At 37.4% G+C, this 19,737-nt stretch overlaps 2 protein-coding genes across 2 annotated transcripts in view; one reads left to right on the plus strand and one right to left on the minus strand.

The window, feature by feature from the left end:
• Positions 1–13,339, plus strand: part of FMN2 (formin 2) — a 183,902-nt gene extending 170,563 nt beyond the window's left edge. Inside the window, exons 16-17 of the mRNA XM_027895764.1 lie at positions 11,360–11,441; positions 12,582–13,339. Coding sequence (XP_027751565.1) covers positions 11,360–11,441; positions 12,582–12,608 — 109 coding nt within the window. The 3' untranslated portion in view covers positions 12,609–13,339. The remainder of the gene's footprint in view (positions 1–11,359; positions 11,442–12,581) is intronic.
• A 5,895-nt stretch (positions 13,340–19,234) lies between these two features.
• The window catches only part of GREM2 (gremlin 2, DAN family BMP antagonist), a 36,826-nt gene continuing 36,323 nt past the window's right edge, over positions 19,235–19,737 (minus strand). Inside the window, exon 3 of the mRNA XM_027895759.1 lies at positions 19,235–19,253. Within this exon, the coding sequence (XP_027751560.1) occupies positions 19,235–19,253 (19 nt within the window). The remainder of the gene's footprint in view (positions 19,254–19,737) is intronic.

Below are 19,737 nucleotides of genomic sequence, written 5' to 3' on the forward strand. Positions count from 1 at the left end.
TTGAAGTGTGAGACTTTGTATTTTTGTATGGGAAGATGAGAAAAGAAATATGGTGCGAAGTTAAAAACAATTTTTATGAAGTTTTCTACGGCTTTCACTCTTCCCTCACTTGAAGTAAAGCAGAACTGGAAAATATTATCTGTAGAGAAAATTATGCATGATAAACTGTTAAATACAGTAGCAATAAAAAGAAAAATGCACCCGAAAATTACAATAGAAGCATAGGTCTGCCAAGAGGTTTTCTAAACTGTACTATTTCTTGTGGTCACGCTATACTTAAGGCTAACTAGACCATTCCAATAGAAATTGAAATCTGGGTTATTTATAAAGTTCCTGAAAATATTTTGTGGAAGCTGAAATGTCTGGTGCTATGTCTGTCCTAAATATGGTATCCCTTTAAGTGAAAATTTTTGAAGTATTATTACTTCTTTCTGATTAAGCAAGTTTAGGAAAAAAACCCCACAAAACAAACAAAACAAAAAGTCCCAAGAAAAACAAAACAAAAAACAACCAAAGGAAATCCACAATCAAACTTACTGCAACATGTTTTGACTTTTTGAAGTTGTTGTTATCATTGTCCTCTTATTTATTATTGTCCCTATGATTTATTTAATATCCCTGATAGTCTATGGTTTGCATTCATACTTTGCAAACTCTTGGAAGGTCTATGTCAGTATAGCCTGCATTTTATGCTTGATCATCAAGAAAGACTAGAAGAGCTAATGTATTTTCCCTAAAATTTTTTCATTGTTGTTTCAAAAGTCAAAGTATGATTTTGAACTTTGCAGTCTTTCTGTTCAGCATTTTCATTATCTATACATGAATTTCGGGTGCTACATGCCCATTGAAGCACATTGCTGTCTGAATACACAGAGCCAGATAATACACAGCTGCAGTAACAGCTATGCAAAAGTCTTACCTTCATGGAAAAAATCTTAGGTGGTCACACCACTAATCTACAAATGCCTTTTTTTTTTTTCTTTCTGTAGTGAGAGCCAGTGTCTTGTACAGTCTGACTTATAAATATATTAACCCTTTTCTTATTAATCTCTTTCTTTCAGTCCCACCTTGTTTTCTTTGTATTTTCAAGGTAGATATATTCAGCCTTAACTGCACTATTCCAGTCTAGCACTTCTGTAAGAGCAAGAAATATTTTTATTTTTCTTTACAACCAGCAAAGACCTGCAGAATCTGTTGCTCAGACTCTACCTTCCTAGGAACCAGGAAAAGGTATTCTGTCCTGGGAATGGAAAGAAAAAAGAGCTCATGAGGCAACACCCAACATAGCCCAAGAGGGAAGTCTTGAAATGTTATGATAAATAAAAAAAGTTGAGCTACTGCTGGTTATGGTAGCATATCAAATATGGAATATGTGAATCCTTTATAAAAATACAATTATTTGTCACTCTCATATTGACATGGACAGCAATGATTCATCTTTAGGACTACAGCTTCATCTTTTCTTTATGGCCATGAAATACACCCTGTCTGTCAAAGGCTAGTATCACTATCTTTAGGTAGTAAATGCCAGTTCAGATCTTACTAGATACAGGTCAGTAATATGGCAGAAACTCATATGCAGGGCTGCACTTTCACTTCCGCTTTCTGTGGGTACAAGGGAGGTGTTTACACTTGTTTGTCCACTCCAGTTCTGGATGTGTTTCTGTTTCTTCAAATTGTTTGCTCATAAGCTCAGTCAGTCCCTTGCCTTTACGAGGAGGCATGTAGCTGAACAGACTGACTGTGTCAGGAATGCCAGCAGAGGAGAGTTCATAAGCAGGATCAACGTGATGGTAAAATTCTGTAAGTCCCTGATATCTTGCATCACACTAATCTTGAGAATTTCTTCTGGCTGACTTTATTCAACTCTTTAACTCCCACGATAAATCTTTGACACATTAAAAATAATCTATAAACTCAAAAAAACGCACTCGTCTCTCAAATGCAGAAGTTGCCCATTCCCGTAAGAATAGCAGTTAAGCTGGCACCTGGTGTGTCACACTGTGTATATCTAGATGAAAGGGAGATTCCTGGCCAGTGTGTCTCCACAGCTCATTGATCTCCCTCTGCAGAAAGACTGGTATGTCTCCCTACAGACTCCTCGGCAGGATGATTTAAAACTTGCTGTTGAGCAATTTAAAGTCTGGCATTGGATATCTGTACATTGCATAGTGAGGAGCATATTGGTAAGTTGCCACTTCTGCTTGCAGAGGAGGGCATTAAATCCCATAGCACAGGCAATGTCCTCAGAGTAATTTAAGGGATATTTTGTTAGTGCTTATAATATGAACCAGTGAGTCAGACTTGAGAGTGAGAAATCGAGGGACATGGGAATAGGCACTTGCAAAGAAATGCAGAAATGGAAGTAAAGAGAAGAAAAATGTATGTGGAGTTGCAACATGAGAGGGAAATGATGAACATGTGGAGTATGTTTAGTGGGGTCACATTTTGCTTGGCATGCTCTTGTAATGCCAGCTAAAAACTCCAAGCATCATGTTAGTAAGTAGTCATGGATAGATACATTTTCTGACTTGGGAACTTTAATCTCAATGTCTTTATTGCATTCTAATCAGCTCAGTTGAATGCTGGTAGGCTTGAATTTAGAACTCATAATGACATTTCAAAACAGAAGACAGTTTACACAACATTAAATTGATTAATTAGAAGGATCTTCAGTTTTGGGGAGTATTTCAAAATTTTAACTTGAAATAAAATAGCTTTCTGATCTGAAAATACTGTTATGGTCTTTGGAAAATTTCTTAAAAATGCTCAAACACACCAAAGATTCAGCAGCTAGGAACAGTCCTGCAAGGCAGTGCCTCACAAAGAGACAGTTTGCTGTCTAGCTGAAAGAAGTTGCACAACATTTCAGTATAGGGTTTTTTTTCTTCTTGTGCGTTTTTGGCAATTAGTCTTTTTTTTTTTTTTCTTTCAATGAAAACACTGTTGTATTTTGGTTAGAGGAGGTGAACTGAACTTTCATTTTTTAACATTGCTTTTGAGGGAAAATTTTGTGAGAATTAAAAGCATTTGGAGATAAGTTTCCCCATCTGGTTGGTGGAAAATCCTTTTGAATACCTTTGTCTAACATTTATAAGTAATCCTACATTTTATGAGGCAGGGACAAATATTTCTTTTTGCCACTGTGAACCAACTGGTGCTTACAAATAGTACACTTCAACAAAGCAGAGGATCTAGTAAAAAACTAAGTCCAAATCTGCAATCCTTCCTAATTTTTGTGACTTGCATGAGGCTAGATTCCAGAATTCCCCCACATAAATAGCAGAAGGGCTTTTCAGCGTTTCTATTTGCCTGGTGACAGTGGTGTGTCATATTAGCACATTATGTTGCATCCTATTATGTGCTGTGTATAACAGAAGGTAGATACCAATTGTCATCTCATCGTGATGTTTACAGCCTGTTTTCCCAGCTATAATAATGTCAGACTAGGTGTGATAGTAATATGGTGTACCATTATTCCTACTGTGTAGTGATCTTTTCAATCTTTTTTAACCTTTTCCAGTTCACCAGTTCTTGTAAAAAAAAAAAAAAAAAAAAAAAAAAAAGACATTTGCCTATGATAAAAAACAGGCCAGCATATTCAATAGATACTTGCATATTGGTGAAGATAATTAAAATTTTTAAGCGGAATTTTTGTCACGTACTAGGCTTTTTATACTTCTAGTAGTACTATAGTATACTCCTTCTTTTCCAGACAAAATGATTACTTTGGCATTTGATGTTCAATAAAGCATTGTAATGTTTTGTAAATGAGCAGCATTTGTCATTAAAATATTAGTCCCCGAAAGTTTGAGATGCTTTCAAATACTTAAAATCTACTCTAATGCAGACTGATCCTGAAGTGCTGAAGGTGTTAACTTCCTTGGTTACTGACAGTTTAGCAAACCAGTGCATGGAGCTGGCATAATAGCAACATCCATTAAGGGAAAGTGCATGGCTGCGTGCGTGTTTTATTGTATTGATATAGGGACTAGTCTAACATCAGGAGTTATTTCACATATTTGCGAAGAGCCTTGATGTGTCTGCAGTAACTTTTGAGTCATTACATAATGATGAATGGGCACTTTTTACCTCATGCAGCAAAGCTCAAGGAGTCTTATTTTCCCATCTCCTGCACTGAAGATCTTTTAATGTGGTATCTCTCCAGCTGACTTCTACTTTTTTTTATTTTCTTTTCACTGATCTCTTCTATTCACTCAATTCTCATCTTGGCTTGTACTGCCAATCTTGTAGCTATCGATTATCCAGTGTAGTAGCCCTAGTATACCCTGTGTAGCAACTCCTCTGTCCAGGGTATGTCCATATCCTCTTTAAGACAGTCGTCTTCTCCAGGAGGTCGTTTTACTGAGACTTTTCTAATCCTTTTCTACATCTTGAATTTTTTTCCTTCTTTTACTGCATCTGCTGCTTAAAAATGTTTTACAGCTAACAGGGAGTTTCACATTTCTGTTCACTAATGAGTTTCTTCAGGTATAGCCTGAAATACTGGCCACTTTGACAATTTGATGACAGAAGTCATTAAATGTATTTAGTGTATTTAAGTGGATATATGCATGTTTGCATTTTATTAGAAACATAGCCATACTTAACAGCTCAATTTCTTTACATCATGACATTTTCAAGGTGAAATTTTCTTTAATGTTAAAATGATAATTTTTAAATCATGTTTCAAACAGTATTCTTTTTTTTATTTATGTACATCTGTGTGTCTCTGAACAGACAAGAGCAGAACCCCTACATCACCAAGAGTATGATTTATGATTGACAGACAGAACGAAGTGAAACTGAATACTTCAGAATTTAAATTCTTTCAGAATATTGTGAAGTGTGTGGTGGATTACAGTGAAACTCTGCAAATAGGAAAAGTCTAATTTTCATTTCAATTGGCCTCAAAGCCTTAGTTTAGACCCATTTGACATGAAATGTATTCCCCAAAGTCTACTCTACACTGTTGACAGAGGAGGGATCTTAATCAGTGTCCTGCTGCAGGTTATTCTGTGTTAAGTGCCCATATTAAAAAATTTTCATCTATTTGTCCATGGTGCTATGAGCAAAATTATGATTAATCACTGCATCTTTCTAACAGCCACTGTCTGCCTCGTGGTCTTAGAAGTAGTCATACAAGAAGCTGGCAGGGGTGTCATGATAGTCTAACACATTATCTCTTTGTTGGTAGGCAGAGGTTAGGTTTCATCAGTCAGTTTGAGGGGACGATGTACACTACAGTGTGCTTCTTATCTGTATAAAGTCTTTGCAGTCAGTTACTGAATCATATCTGTGTCATCATTTCAACCCTATTGGCGTGAATGTAAAAGCTCTACATTTTTTACTCTACTTTTATGCTGGGAATTATAATTTTCCATTCTGTTTTTTGGGGAGTTTTTTTTGTTTGGGTTGGTTTTTTTGGGGGGTCTTTTGTTTTTGTTGTTTTGGGGTTTCTTTGAGGGGGATTTCTTTTTCTTCTGAAGATAAACTCCTTAGCAAAAAATATTTTCAATATTTCAGTCAACGAAAAAAAAATACAGGCACATTGCCCTGGAAGAGTTTTTAAGGAAAGAGTTTTAAAGTTTTGAAATCTGAAAGACGTCTGGCACTTGACAATTTTGCTAAAGATTTTTTTTTCTATTTGTTTTTGTATATAAAGGTACTATTATTATTATAAACAAGTTCAAACCAATCTCCAACCCAGACAAAGCTACATAATATATTTTGGCAACACCGGTTTTATTTATCTAATAATAAGCACTCAGTAGTATAAAGGGTATTGGCCTTGGCTTTGTTTTATGTTAAAAAATACAGACTATCTGCAGAAAAATGTCTTTTGGGTTTCATGAACTATACTGTCAACTGTAAAAGTAATATCTGTCTGAGCTTATCGTGGAAGTTTTTGTGAGCAGCTCTACTACCAAAGGCACATAACTTTCCAGTCTTCTCACTGTGATTACATTTGTCATGTCATAGTGCTCACTAGAGAAGTGTAAGGCAACCAAGGAGCCAGTAGGAAATGAACCTGTCTGCCACAGAAACTTCAGACAAAATTAATAATATTTAGTGGCAGGAAAGTGGCTGCACCTTCAATGGATTGGATGATGACAGAAAGTCTCTAAGCCTTGATATGTTGTGGCCCGGCTGGCTATTGGTCTAGAAGGCAGATAAAAATACTCTGTCCTTTGGATTTGCAAGGAAGTCTGGTTTCTTTTTCCTGTGTGCATGCCAAAGTGTAACTTGCTTATTTATCTTACAGACTGTCTTTAAACTTAATCGTAGTTTTTATATGTTTGTCTCACAATAAATATCAGGTAGTAGGAGGTGAAAGTTCTGGAGAAGAGGTTTTTTTTATGATGGAAATAAGAAATAAGAATCTTTTGTTATGGGCAGCAATTGTTAGACTGTGAATCTTATTAAGTAGCAGATTTTGGGACTGTAATTCTTAGTTTTTGTAAGTGACTGGCTGTTCATCCACTTGGAGATTTTTTTAATTTTTTTTTTTAAGTGATCCATGAATCACTGTTGTATGTTCCCTACATGCTTTCTTATTGTTGAGCTGCTTAGAAGCATATTCTTTCTCAAATAATACAAGCAATGCTTTAGCTAAATTTAATATTAAGAGAGATTCAAGTGATGAACATTCTTAACAGGTGTTTACAGAATGTGCCCTGGGCCTGAAGTTGGGTCCATTGCTGTAATAACTTTGCTGTTCAGATTACTACAGTTAATCAAGTCCCTGGTTGTATAGGATGAGAAGACTAGTTTTTGTAGGATTATGTTCTCATTAAGACAAAATCAGGACATTATTTGGGAAAATAAGTTAGAGGCAAAAATTGCTAAAGGTAATGCATCTGATATCTTTTCTATCAAACTGATATGCTCACTTTTAAGACAGAATTGGCATAAGATGTGACAGGAGTTGATAGTAAATGAACTGAAACCAATTTTCTGAAAGCAAGTGAGTTTTCAAAGCAGTTGAGAAGTATGAAGTGAGATAATTTGAGCATCAGTTTAGCAGAGAAGCTTAGCACACTGCAAGCTTGCAAATCATTCCCATCACACTTACCAAGTTAACTGTAGTACCTGGCTTCTTCAAGACCATGTCATGTCCCTTGCCACCTCCATCTTACTCTCCCACTCTCAGATCATGGCTTGAGGATCTGTCCTGCTTCTGAGTATTCAGATGCAATTGAGAGTGATGGTTCTATAAAGGGACCGAACAGCCTCTCTAACACAAAGTATTAGTAGTGTAGAACTAAATAGTTTAAGTGAAAATAGATCTTCAGAACAATAAATCAATCTATACACATGCCTACCTTTGCCTAAGGGTCATAATTCTCAGGAACTGGGGAACACTCACTTTTCTCAGACTCTTTTTCCACATCCCAGGTGGCAGCCTATCTTTCCATACAGGGCCTGACAACTGAATCCCCACTCCTTTCCTAGGAGTGGGGATTTAACTTTTTTTTAACTCTTTTGTGCTCTAGGAGCTCTTTGAGCTCTGCATTGGCACAGTGTCATTTTGACCTAGAGCCTGGAAGTACATCATTGTATGCAATTGTTCCTCCTTTTATGATTGTTGGGAGACTTGCATTGTTTTCTCCAAATATCCTCTTGCCTCCTTCCATTATTGAATTAGAACCAATAATTTCTTCATAAAGCTGTAACATCTCACAACCGTTAACTCGGTCACTAGTGTTCATACAATTTTTGCACTTAGCTTTTTGTCTTAAATTATTATCTTGCACCTCCATGGTGAGCAGGGTGTCACCAAAGTCAGTGGGAAGTAGTGCCGGAAAAGCCTGAGCACGAAGAAGGTATGCATGAGTTTGCTTGCCACTGTGACAAGTATGACTTGTACCAGGCATGAGTTTACAGAAGCAACATGGTATCACCTAAGTCTCGTTAGTGTTATGGAAAGACAAAGAATTTTTCATGGCCAATAGAGAAAACCTAAGAAGCTGACAAAAAATTGCCAGTGGCAGTTATTTTCCAGCTGAACTAGGACTATTTTTCTTGTTTTAAAGGTAACCTTTTATCTGCTTTTCTAGATTATGCTGTTTAAATGGCGTGGATGCTCCTATCAAAACACATCCTTTTGCTCTTCTAGAAGGATTATATTATTTGAATTTTACATGTAATAAAATTCTTATTTAGCTGAATGATCAGTCTTCAGAAAATATACTTGCACACTGTAGAAATTGATAACCACTTTCACTAGTTTATGATTTAGGCCTGTGGAAGGCTAATGGTTGTCTTTTCCTCTATATTTCACCAGTCTCTGTTTTTTTTTTTTTTTTTTTAGATACACCTGTAGATTAAGACAGCTCTCTTTGCTTCCAGAATTAACATGGTCACAAACTAAGCCTGCTCACAATGAGCCTTTGGTGTCCTATCATTATATTTCTAAGGACATTTCTTGCTGAAGAAGCATATGTATAGGTATTGACTTCACTGAGGTTCTATCGAACCAGTTGAATCTTCCTGCACAAAGAGCAGAATGGGAGCCAAGAGACAGTGAGCTGTCCCAAACCCACACAGTGAGTCAGTGATATGGTTGGAACTGGAACTGAGTGCCTGCTAGCTCTCAGCTTTAGGTGCATTAGAGAGTAATGCTTCCCATCTTCTGCATTCCCCTTGGAATGAAGAAATAGCCTCAAACTCCAAGGAATTTTATAAAAGTTCCCAAAATCTTGAGGTCCACAACCATACTAGTGAGACAAGCACCGCTTACATAGTCCTAGAAAAATGGGTAGCACAAGCTTAAGGTTGCCATTTATCAGTCTGGAGATTGTGGATCATTTCTTGAAATGCAGTCTAAGGGACACAGAAGTTCTGACTTCCTCCCTCACAGAGCGGCATGTTATTAGCATTTTGCTGTTTCAACCAGAGACAGCCTTTCTCCAAATAGCTGTTTCTCTAATACAAGCAGAATATGTAGAGATGTTACATTGACAGTGACACTTCATGGGACCTGCTCTTTAAAAAAGAACTGCACTATCAAGGGTTCCATTCTGTGTGAGGATTTTTGTTTTGAATTGATATGAGACCCACAGAGACCTGTGTTGTCTCATGACCTGGTATGTTAGCAAGCAGTGGCTAATCTATCCTGGAAGGAGGATATTTAGGTGGGACAAACACTGGAACTGAAGATTCCCTGGTATTTCCTGAGAGTAACATCTGGATCTGTGTGAACTGGTTTGATAAATATTTTTGTATGTTACATATGCTGTCATTTGCATGTTGAGTAGTCTGAATATCTGCATATATTACACTGCTTCTATAAAACAGTCATTTTGATAAGCTCAATAGTACTTATACAGTCCCTGGGATTTGATACTAACTTACTCCCAAGAAAGATTTCATTTTGTTCTTTAAATAATGTTTACCATTGAAGGGAGCCAGCTGTATTTGAATTTGAAAAAAAGGAAATTATATGATAGACATGCTATTTTATATCTGACTTTGTAAGATTGTCTTTTGATAGGTTGGAGTATGTCTGAATATTTGGAAAAGGTCATGGAAAGATCAATGTCACAGATACTTTTCCTCCTTTGGATATAAGTAGACACAAAGCAGAAGAAAAAGTGTTTTAGGAGAAGGAAAATGTCTTTGAATTTTTCTTCATCATTTCTTCTTCATTCTTCATAATTCCCATAACCTTCTATTTGAAGCTGTCACCACATCTTGGCTGTCACTTCTACCAAATCTATTTAAATATATTTTAAAAGTGAATTACTTGGCTGTATGTAACTTTTGTTCTAGTTTATGCTCCAGCAGTCTATCTGATTTGCAGTCAGATAGAAATTGCTACAGCTTCAGTTTTCAAAACTTTTTTTTTTGCCCCCGACCTGTGCACATAAAGGTCTCCCTACGCTGATAACATATAAGGCTATCAAATGAAGAGGGCAGCTTGTTGGAAGTGCTTAAAAAGAACTGACATTTAAATTAATTTTTTTAAGTATAAATTTGAAACTTGTGAAAAGAACAAGGTGTGTCTGGTGAAGTTGAATAAAGGAGAGATGAATGCGAAGTTGGTTTTTTAATGTGCTTAGCAGACACAGTTGGAGTTTTATTTTCAAAATCTGGCCCTTACCACACACAGAAAAATATTAAAAATAATAGTAACACAAAATCTGATTTTCACATTGCCCTGTGCAGCCTCAGTGAAATAGCAGACATATAACTGGTCTGGAGATGAACCACAAGGAACCAGCCAAGGGATATATCATTTCTTCAATATCATTTAACTGTTATTTGGTTTTTTTACTGTTGGATAATGATGAAAAGGCAGAGTACGCACCATCTAAAGTCTATATTTTTGGGAAGAGCAAGCCAATATAGAATTTATTTATAAATAAATAAATACAGATCTCACATGATTTAATGTTGTCTTATAGAAAATGTTTATGTAAGTCTTAGGAGCTCAGAGTCTATAACTTAAATCTGTACTATCTGTGTTTCAGTAACCACGTGTGTTTACGAGGTTGATCTACAAAATGAGTAAAAGTGGTAAAAAAAACATTTTACGGTGTGACATTCACCCCATCAGATTATTCTGGCAGGCTTTCAGTCTGAGTACAGTCCTCTGCCTTTCACAGTTTGTTTCCTATCTGCATGGCAAAAAAAAGGACATCTCACTCATCAAAAATGTGGTGGCATTTCACAAGATCCTAATCTGGTAGTGTTTGCCAAGTTGGGAAGTACTAAGAAGTGGACCCTTACTTCTGTAACCTGCTCCTCAGCTTTGGAAGGAAAGACATGTGTGCAGTGACACATACCATGTTTAAACAATGTGTTCCATGGCAATTTTCCATTTTTTGTTTTAAGTTAGAGTGGAAGCTGAAAATTTAGGTAAAGCTATTTCACCATTTTAAATCCAAACAAAAATGGGTGGAAGGAAAGATAGCTTGGTGAGAAACTTTGTTTAAAGTGTAGTTGAAGTACTGAGTTTGGGAATGAATGAAGAATTATTTTAAACAGTGATAAAAAGGAGTTTTTCTTAGCAATGTTTGCATGAATGCTCTGAAATGTAAACTTCGTGTGACCCAGTGTGTTTAAAACCCTCATACATTTAAATCTTCAACTGCAGTTAAGTACTGATTGCTTTTGTAACTAGAATTGATTATGCATTTGATTACGCCTGTCCTTGAAAGTGCCAGATATGGCCACAACAGCCCTAGAGTGCAAGTACTATTTTGTGGAGTGTGCTAATGAATGTATGGAGAATACAGTTGTCCAGTTACGACCTCAGGCCTAAATTTGCAAGTTATATAATGCATTGTCTTTGAAAATGTTGGTGGTCTACAGGAATATTTATAAAATTTTATATTTTTTTTTTCCTCTTCAGAGTTAAAGAAGCAGAGGAAGTCTGCAGGCAGAAAAAGGGGAAGTCACTATACAATATAAGACCAAAACATGACTCTGGAATTGTAAGTAAAAATCGTAGCAATGCTTCTGTTCCCATTACTTTTCCTGCTTTTTGCTCTTTGCATTTATATATATATATATATATAAATATATAAAACAAATATTTTGATAGGTACACATTTTTCAAGCAGGACTACTGTATCAAATACTAATGGCTTCTGTTCCACTGATAGGGATTTGTTTGGATAGAAACCCTAGAAAAAGATAATACTGTGCTTTCACCATTCTTTTGAAAACAAATAACTTCAGTGATACTAGACAATTCTGGTCATTCAATGAAACTTTCCCCTGTGAGTGCCCAAGTATTGAGAAGATCATGACTGATTTTACTGGAAAGTAATATTTCTCCAGTGAAAAATTAATCTTGCACCTCACATTTAAATTATACCTGTAGCAACTGGCCACCATTTGTATTTATAAAATATTAGAAGATTTTTTCATGTGTCTGTGTCTCTGTCCACACCCCTCCTTCCCCCCATGAGACCTGACTTAATTCTTTTGTGCTTCGTAGTCATGGCTATATTACTGTGACACATCTTGGAAATTAGGCATGTGGTAATTTACTGCATTCTAACTAATATAATCTTGACACAGGAAGAAATAATATTGCCTTTATTTTTTCTTATTTGGAATGTTTAATGAAAGTTGGCTGTGGTTAGGGCCACAAGAAGTGTAAATGGAGTACTAGCTTGATAAGGAATGATAAATTATGTTTAATTAATTTGATTTGAAAACAGATCAAGATGTAATTTAAAAAACAACAACATTGTTTTGAATTTCTCCATCTAACTTTTATCTTGCAGTGCCTAAAGACACTGAGAGATTTCTTTTCTTTTAAGAAATAACTATTTGCTTAATTATTCCTGTATCATTATTATTTGCACTGAAACAGGGACTTTCAGTATTACTAAAAATCTGATGAGGGAAAGGGAAAGTAAACAAAAATATTTCACAAGAAGTGTATAGCTGTAGTCTGCTTCAGTTCCTTCTTCAAAGGAAGTTTATTTGTGAAGCAGGTCTACAGTAAGTGTAATTGAACATTAGGCTATATATTTCTATGCTTTACATAGTGTAAGTATGTGTGAGGTGATTTTATGTACACTCAATTTCTCCTTTTTTTTTCAATTTATTTTATTTTTCAGAAAGCAAAGATAAGTATGAAAATCTGAGAGAAGAAAAGCAAAAGCCATTGTTACCTGGTTACCAAAACTCAACATGCCTGTGGGTGGGGAGTGAGAGGGAAGGAAACTACATCATCCTGATCATTTGCTTTCTTGACCTTTTTAAATTTGCTTTTTGTTCTCTAGACTTTTCCACCAATTGATGTGTTATTGTACATTCATTCACGAATGTAATCACTTTAATGGAGTGCCCAGCAATAGACTAGGTATGGACTTGAAACACCTTCCCTGTACTCTGTATCTCCTTTGCCACTCAAAAATGATATTTTGTAAAGTGTATGGTATATTACAAATAGGCCAAGTCAGCATGCATAAAAAGCAGCATCTGCATCAGTTCTGAACATGCTGAAAATTGCATTAAGTTGAACTTCATAAGAATGCTACTTGGTACAGTAAAACATTTCCATTCCTACTGGCAACATCTAACACAAATACTTCATGGCACTGCACTTAGATTAGGGAAAGAAATGTTACTCCTAGTGAACTGTTTGTATCTGTTTCATGTTGGCATTTGTAGTTTGTATTTTGAATCGTTAAGTGCTGTTTATACAGTATAATCAATGCTTTCCCAACTTGTTTGGTTGCCCTCCATGACTAAATATTTGTGGAACAAGATGTTTACTGTAACTATCTTTAAAATCGATAAGGCAGCATACTTTTACTTCATCTTTTGCCAGATAGTGAATGCCAGGTGGTATGGGGGTCAGAAATCCAGCATTTAAAAAAAAAAAAAAAAAAAAAAAAAAAAAAAAAAAAAAAAAAAAAAAAAAAAAAAAAAAAAAAAAAAAAAAAAAAAAAAAAAAAAAAGGTGAAAAGCAGGAAAATACAGAAAAGCACAGAAGTATGATAGAGAGTATGAGAGATTTGGCTATTATAGTTTGTTAATATATAAAGCAGCTAATACTTTTACATGAGCTTTAGAAGGTATAGTATAGTTTTAACTACTGATCACTTAAGTCAGATAGCCTTTTGGCCACGTGTACATGACTTCCCTTCTGGAATTAGCTTTACAGTTAATTTAAAACTCTTTTAGAGAGCCATTAAAAGATGCACATGGGGACAACATTTATGGAAAACAGTAGCCAATTCTAGTGACTGAACACAGACTATCAACTAATTGACATCAATTTCACACTTAACAGAATTGCAGACATTTCCTCCAGACTTTGTGTCCCTGACTAGGAGGTTAATGATTGAAATCTACAACTTAGGGCTTCCATTTTAGACCACGTGCTTAGTTTCTATTTGCAGTCCAGAATTCACTCTACCAGTTTTGATCTGCTCAACTGATAACAACCCCTTTCTCCAGTCCTAATTTAAGAGCCCCAAACCAATCAGTCTGACTGATAAAGTTTTTCTTCCAAAGCGCATTTTTCCTAAAAGCAGACTCTGTGTGCAACTCAATTGGATGCACATGCTCACAGCTTTGGAGCCTGAAAGACACTGGGGTAAGGCAAATGAGCTCTAACCTGCTGGGTTGCGTTATTCCCTGTCTAATCTAGCATGTTAAGAGACGTTCCTAGCTGTTCAGAGGCTAGTATATCCTACAGGGTCTCATAAAAGGAAGTGCGAAATACGACCTCAGGAATCTGTTATTCTTCACATATACCAAGCACTAGAAAAGATGGTTTTTTTCACTGTGTGAAAAGCAAGTCTCCTGTTGCTGACAAACCTATGTGAAATTCTGTACTACTAATAATTTCTGGCAGGGATATTAATTACCAAGAATGGAGTTCTAAAAGTTTGTTTTGATGGGAGTAACATTACTATTTGGGGAAAAGAAAATAAGAGATTATTTGCTGTTATGACTAACTTATGGAAAAAGAAACGTTAAAAAAAATAAAGCTATTTTAATGGCACTGATTCAAATTCATGTTTGTATTTATGTAAACAATAGTCTATTTCCTCCTAACTTTGCTCCTAAGTGCAAGGATACAGTAGCATGTTTTCATTTGTAGCCTTCCTGTTCTCTTCAGTACCTACAGTATGTATATTACTATACTAAATTAAATAACAGATCATCTAACAAAGATCACTATGTGCAATACTGTATTTAGTGTTTCTATTCCAATTTTTTTAGAATGTTAATTTATATGAAAATAAAAGGAATAATAATGAAATAATTGCCTTCTCTCTTCACTCTCCAGCTATGCTGTAGTTTGCCACAAACCATTTGTTCCCCAAGTCCCATTCAGGCTCCTGTGACCAAGGAAACACCTCTGTGAAAGGATCAGAGGAAATGGGGCTTCTATTTCCTTGCCTTTTGGAAGGATAGAGACAGTAATAGTCAGTTATGTGGATATATTACCTTTTCCCCAGGTGGTGGTAGTGAGAGCTTCAGTCCTCTACTATGCATCACTCACTTTTCTGCCTTGTGCATGCCTTCCAGTAGTGCATTTGGCTCACGTTTGTAACCTGTTCCTACTAACGCTGCCGAAGTAACAGTCTCAATAAATTTTTATTAGGGAAAAAATATGCATTGAAAAGTTATATCCACATATTATAATGCCTTTTTATATATGTGCGTTATCCAGCAATCCGGTAGGATGGTCACATACATACATACACTTTTCACTGGATCTCCAGCATGGATGTTAGAAGATATCTGCAAGCCTCAATCTCTGAAGAACAGTGTCAAAGGCTGACTGTAGTTCATAGGACCATGAACTAAAAAACACGTGCTGCTACATAGATTTTTCTCTTTCATTTTACTGAGGCCCAACCTATTTGATTGAACTTGTCTATCTCTTATATAGCTTCTCTCCAGCCTATTCAAGCTTCCATGCAAAATAGCCCACTATGTTCAGCACCACAGTTGACCCACAGACCATCCAGTGCAGACTCCCAGCGTTAAGTTTCACTTCCACTCTTTGTTTTTCAGTGGCACACTCAACTTTTTACAGAATTCTGAACTAATGTTCTTTTGTTTGCTTGTTTGGGTGTGTTTTTTAAAGAGGTCAAACACCCCATGTTTACTGCAGTCCTCCCATTTACTGCAACATCAACCACGCTACAGTTTGAGTTGGCTGTAATCCTACAGGAGTTCTCACAGACAAAATTCTGAGTTTTTGTGGACCACCAACACCGCATATCGCTCACTATTACTTAAACAAATGCAGCAGCAAAAGAGGGACTTTTCATACCTGAGCAGCAGGTGTGACTTGTTGACAATAACAATCTGGTTTTTTATGAGGAGCTAAGAGGATTCATGTTGTTTTCCTTGCAAATTAAAGCCTTTCAGAAGCATGATACTTTGTCATATCATGACATGGTAGTGGTTAGCTTTTCGTAGCACCTTTCATCATCCCGAAGCACTTCCAAAACTTATTCAAGTATTATTCAAGTATTATTCAACAGTGGCAATTAGAGGCAACTTGCACAGACCAAGGTTTTTTCTTGTCCAGTTTTTCAGTGATCAGCTTAAGAAGCTGGAAGCAATTATTAATTTCATTGAGAGAAGATATAGCAAGTCTTTGCATTTTTTTTGCAGACTCTAGGTTAAAAGGAAAGCTGAGTTTGTGACAAATCTGTTGGTTACTTAAGTTACACCAATTTTAAACTGCTGTGGGAAGAATAAGTGAAAACTGATGAAGTTGAGTTTTTCCGAAGATGGTGCAAACAGGTCAGCACAGAGAGAAGAGAGAAAACCATGACCCACACCATTCAGGTCTGCCACCCACTAATGTGATTCTCATTATGGAACAGGTTTTCCAAGTCATTCTCTTGCTTATGATAGACCCATCTGTGCTGTACCTATGCCTGACACTCATCCAACCTACTTATAAAAGCATCTAATAGTAAGTCCATTGCCTAAAAAAAGTGATGTCTTTCTGAAGACAAGGGGTCCCTATTGAGTCAGCACTGTTTTCTCTGCTTCCCAACTGTAGCTCAAATTTAGGCTTTTAAAAACATCACTTGCCACTCACCCTAAATAAGGGCCCTGCCAGCATGGCAGTTCCATGGTGGTAGAGCTTAACATTTGCTGTCCTCCTCCTTCTCCTGTCCCGTAGCAGCACTTTAGAAAATAATGGACCTGTCTGACCTAAAGCTTTTTTCATCTACTCGGAGAGATTTGCCTTGCTCTTGAGATTGCTTCCACAAGGGGGAGATTTGTGGATGAGAGCATGTGCCTTTGGTAGGATGGTTCAACAGGCAGCAAGAGTTTTAGAGAACTGGAGCTAGAGTCTAGGCTGTGCCTCAAACAGTAGGAGTGCAGGTGGATGCTGGGTAGTGAAGCGACCTGCAAAGCAGGAGACTGGCCAAGAGACAGCTCGAAATGAGAGAGGGGCATTAGATGAGATGACTACTGAGCTCCTTTTAAGCCAATTGACAGAGGCACTTAAAAGTTCAGAGCAGGGCGCCCTTTCCATGCTTTGGTAGCTAACACAAAGCAAACCACTAATTTCTCAAAAGCAACAGCTACGAAAAAAAAAAAAAAAGGCTCCAAACACATTAATTCACTGAATTGTGAGAAGATTTGGGCAAGAGACGGTAAAGGGAAGAGAGCAAAGGGCTCCTGCAGGTGTTAGAAGTGCCATAAAGGACATAGCCCCCTCCCTTGCTAGTTATGGTATAGGTGCTCTTGCTTCTTTCAAGACCCATGACAGGCATCTCTTCTGGTCACAGGGAGTCTCATCCATCCATGTGACTACTCCCTTTCATCACAAAAATTTTGCTTTGAGAAGCAGCATTTTCTCTGGGTTGGAAAGGAAAAAAACCCAAACCCCAAAAATACCCGATCTTTGGAGTGACATACAGTGTACCTGTTCAAGAGCTAACAGCAACCATTAAAGCTCACCTATATCTTAAGATATACCTTTTTTTTTCCTTATGAGTAGTTTGGTGCCTGTTACATAAGGATCCAGATATATTTTAAGCAAAACCACTTAGGTCAGGGTAACAGTTATTTCTCTTACCACAAATGATGCTGGTGTTTCAGCCAGTGGTGGAGCTTTGCTTGTCTTGTCATTTAACCAAAAAAACCCAGAATTTGTGTATGCAGAATCAACTCCAGAATCTAAGATTAGTGCATTTTATGTTTCCCTCTTGTCTTTCAGGTACTTTTGAGGGGGGTGGGAGAAGTAGTTAGGTTTTCCCAAGCTATCAGGGTGAGCCATCATTCACCTGTATTTGGGAGGGTGAAATAGAAGATGGAGAATATACTGATTAGAGAGCAGTTGGAAACAAGCTGTTGAAGCAAAACACCTGGATACCATATAACCCTAAAGTAGCTTTATTATTTAATCTATAATTTAATAGTTGACCTATAAAATAATTACATTATACTTAAAGCATTTCTTCATTTTTTGTTTTCATTTATAAAACAAGAATTAAATACAGTTTTAACCATTACAAGCTCAACTCAGTTTTTACATAAACACAGCTCCTAGAAGGAGCTTTAAGCTGCAGCATATTCATATTGCAAACTGGTGAAAAACCCAGGCAGGGCATAGCTTAAAGGTAAAGATTCTTGCATGTTTTTCTTAACTGAATTTACTAGGGTGCTTTTCTCTCTCTAGTCAAAAATGTCTGACTTTGAGCTCATTCCTTTCAAGTGGAGACTGAGATCCCTGGAGTCTTAGTAGACTGTAGTGCCACCTTCCGCCTCTGCACCTCACCCACACCAGCTCTCTCAAGCCTAGATGAATGGTGCCCATCCAGGGGCTGGCAGGATGCCACAGCACAGCAGTTACGACCCCTAAAGCATTCCCTGCGTGAGGAGTCTCCCTGTGCACTTGTGACACTTGGAGAGATCACAGCAGAAAAGCAATGTCCGTTCACGTAACAGGGCTAACAGACCTGACCAACCTCATCCTGCCCATGCCAGTCCCTGTAAACCACTTGGTGAGCTCTTGGGGAGTTCAGTCCTGAAAGCCTCTTAGGGAGGCCTGTCACATAATGGAGACCTGTGGCTCTGAAGCCCTGGCTGGCGACAGTGCTGAACATATTAACCCCTTGAAGTGGCTGCATGCGAAGAAGCTGGCGGGGAGGGGCTCCCGCAGCAGGCTGGTTTCACTAGATGCAGATGCTGAACTGTGAGACATGCATCAGGGAGTCGGCGTGTCATTTTTAATTTGCAAGCTTCAGACAACTGAGAGCGCGTGGGCTTTGGTCTGGGGGAAGGGGCTGGTTTGAGACAGCATTTTAATGCAGCTGGGACTAATACATATCGGCACTGCAACAAATGGTATATACGGGACATAATAAACTCCGTCAACTAAATATCAACATAGTATAATTTAAAATGAACTGCACGCGCTCACCAACACTGATTGTGCAGCTCTCAAAAAATGAGTGAACCACCAATAATGTAGCAATTACAAACTACTCTATCCCTGCTCCCACAGCTGTGACCCATTCCAGCGGCACTGACTGATGGGTTTGTCCTTTAATACTAACACATTATCATGGTTTCCAATCATGGGAGAGACACCACTCCCAAAACCTGGTGACACTTACATAGCTTTTGTATTCAATTCAGCAATGACCAAACTTTGTCCTTTGTGCGACAGTGCTTTAAATACCTTAAGGGAAACATCACTCCCTTAAGTGTTCTCAGCTCCTTTCTCACTATCCTCCCACCTTCCCCAGTCTGTGCAGGCATAAATATAACGTCATAACTGGATGTCATTTCTGGAGTAAGAAACACACACACATATCTAATATACAAAAACCTACCGAAAGCCTAGTAAAACCATGTTCATTTTAAGTCAGGCAGCTGACCTAGCAACCAAGTCTCTTAACATATTTTAATCTCTGGCATACTCTGCCACAAGGAAAATATACATGGCTAGGTCTATAATACTTTAAACAGCTGTTTACTATAGCTAGGTTACAAAATAAACACTGCTGCAGAGGCCATGTGTTCGATATACTCCAACCACAACAGCATCAGAACCCACCCTCAGTCTGCTCTGTGGTCACTGTGGCTGACCCAGCGCCTCGCCCTCTTCTCCTTGCTTCTGATCTGCTGTTCAGACAACAAGCCCAGAACCATTTGTCATTGCACGATTGAAGTTGTCTTAAGAAGATGAGCTTCACTGGAGAGTCTCGCTTTTCGCACATTGCTTCTTGTTACTCTCCCTCACCCGTGTGCCCCAGTCCTGGGCAGCACCCC

Source organism: Empidonax traillii, unplaced genomic scaffold, assembly GCF_003031625.1.
Source record: "Empidonax traillii isolate 1590-97213 ecotype Southwest subspecies unplaced genomic scaffold, ASM303162v1 scaffold466:size1224651, whole genome shotgun sequence".
Taxonomy (NCBI): Eukaryota; Metazoa; Chordata; class Aves; order Passeriformes; family Tyrannidae; genus Empidonax; species Empidonax traillii.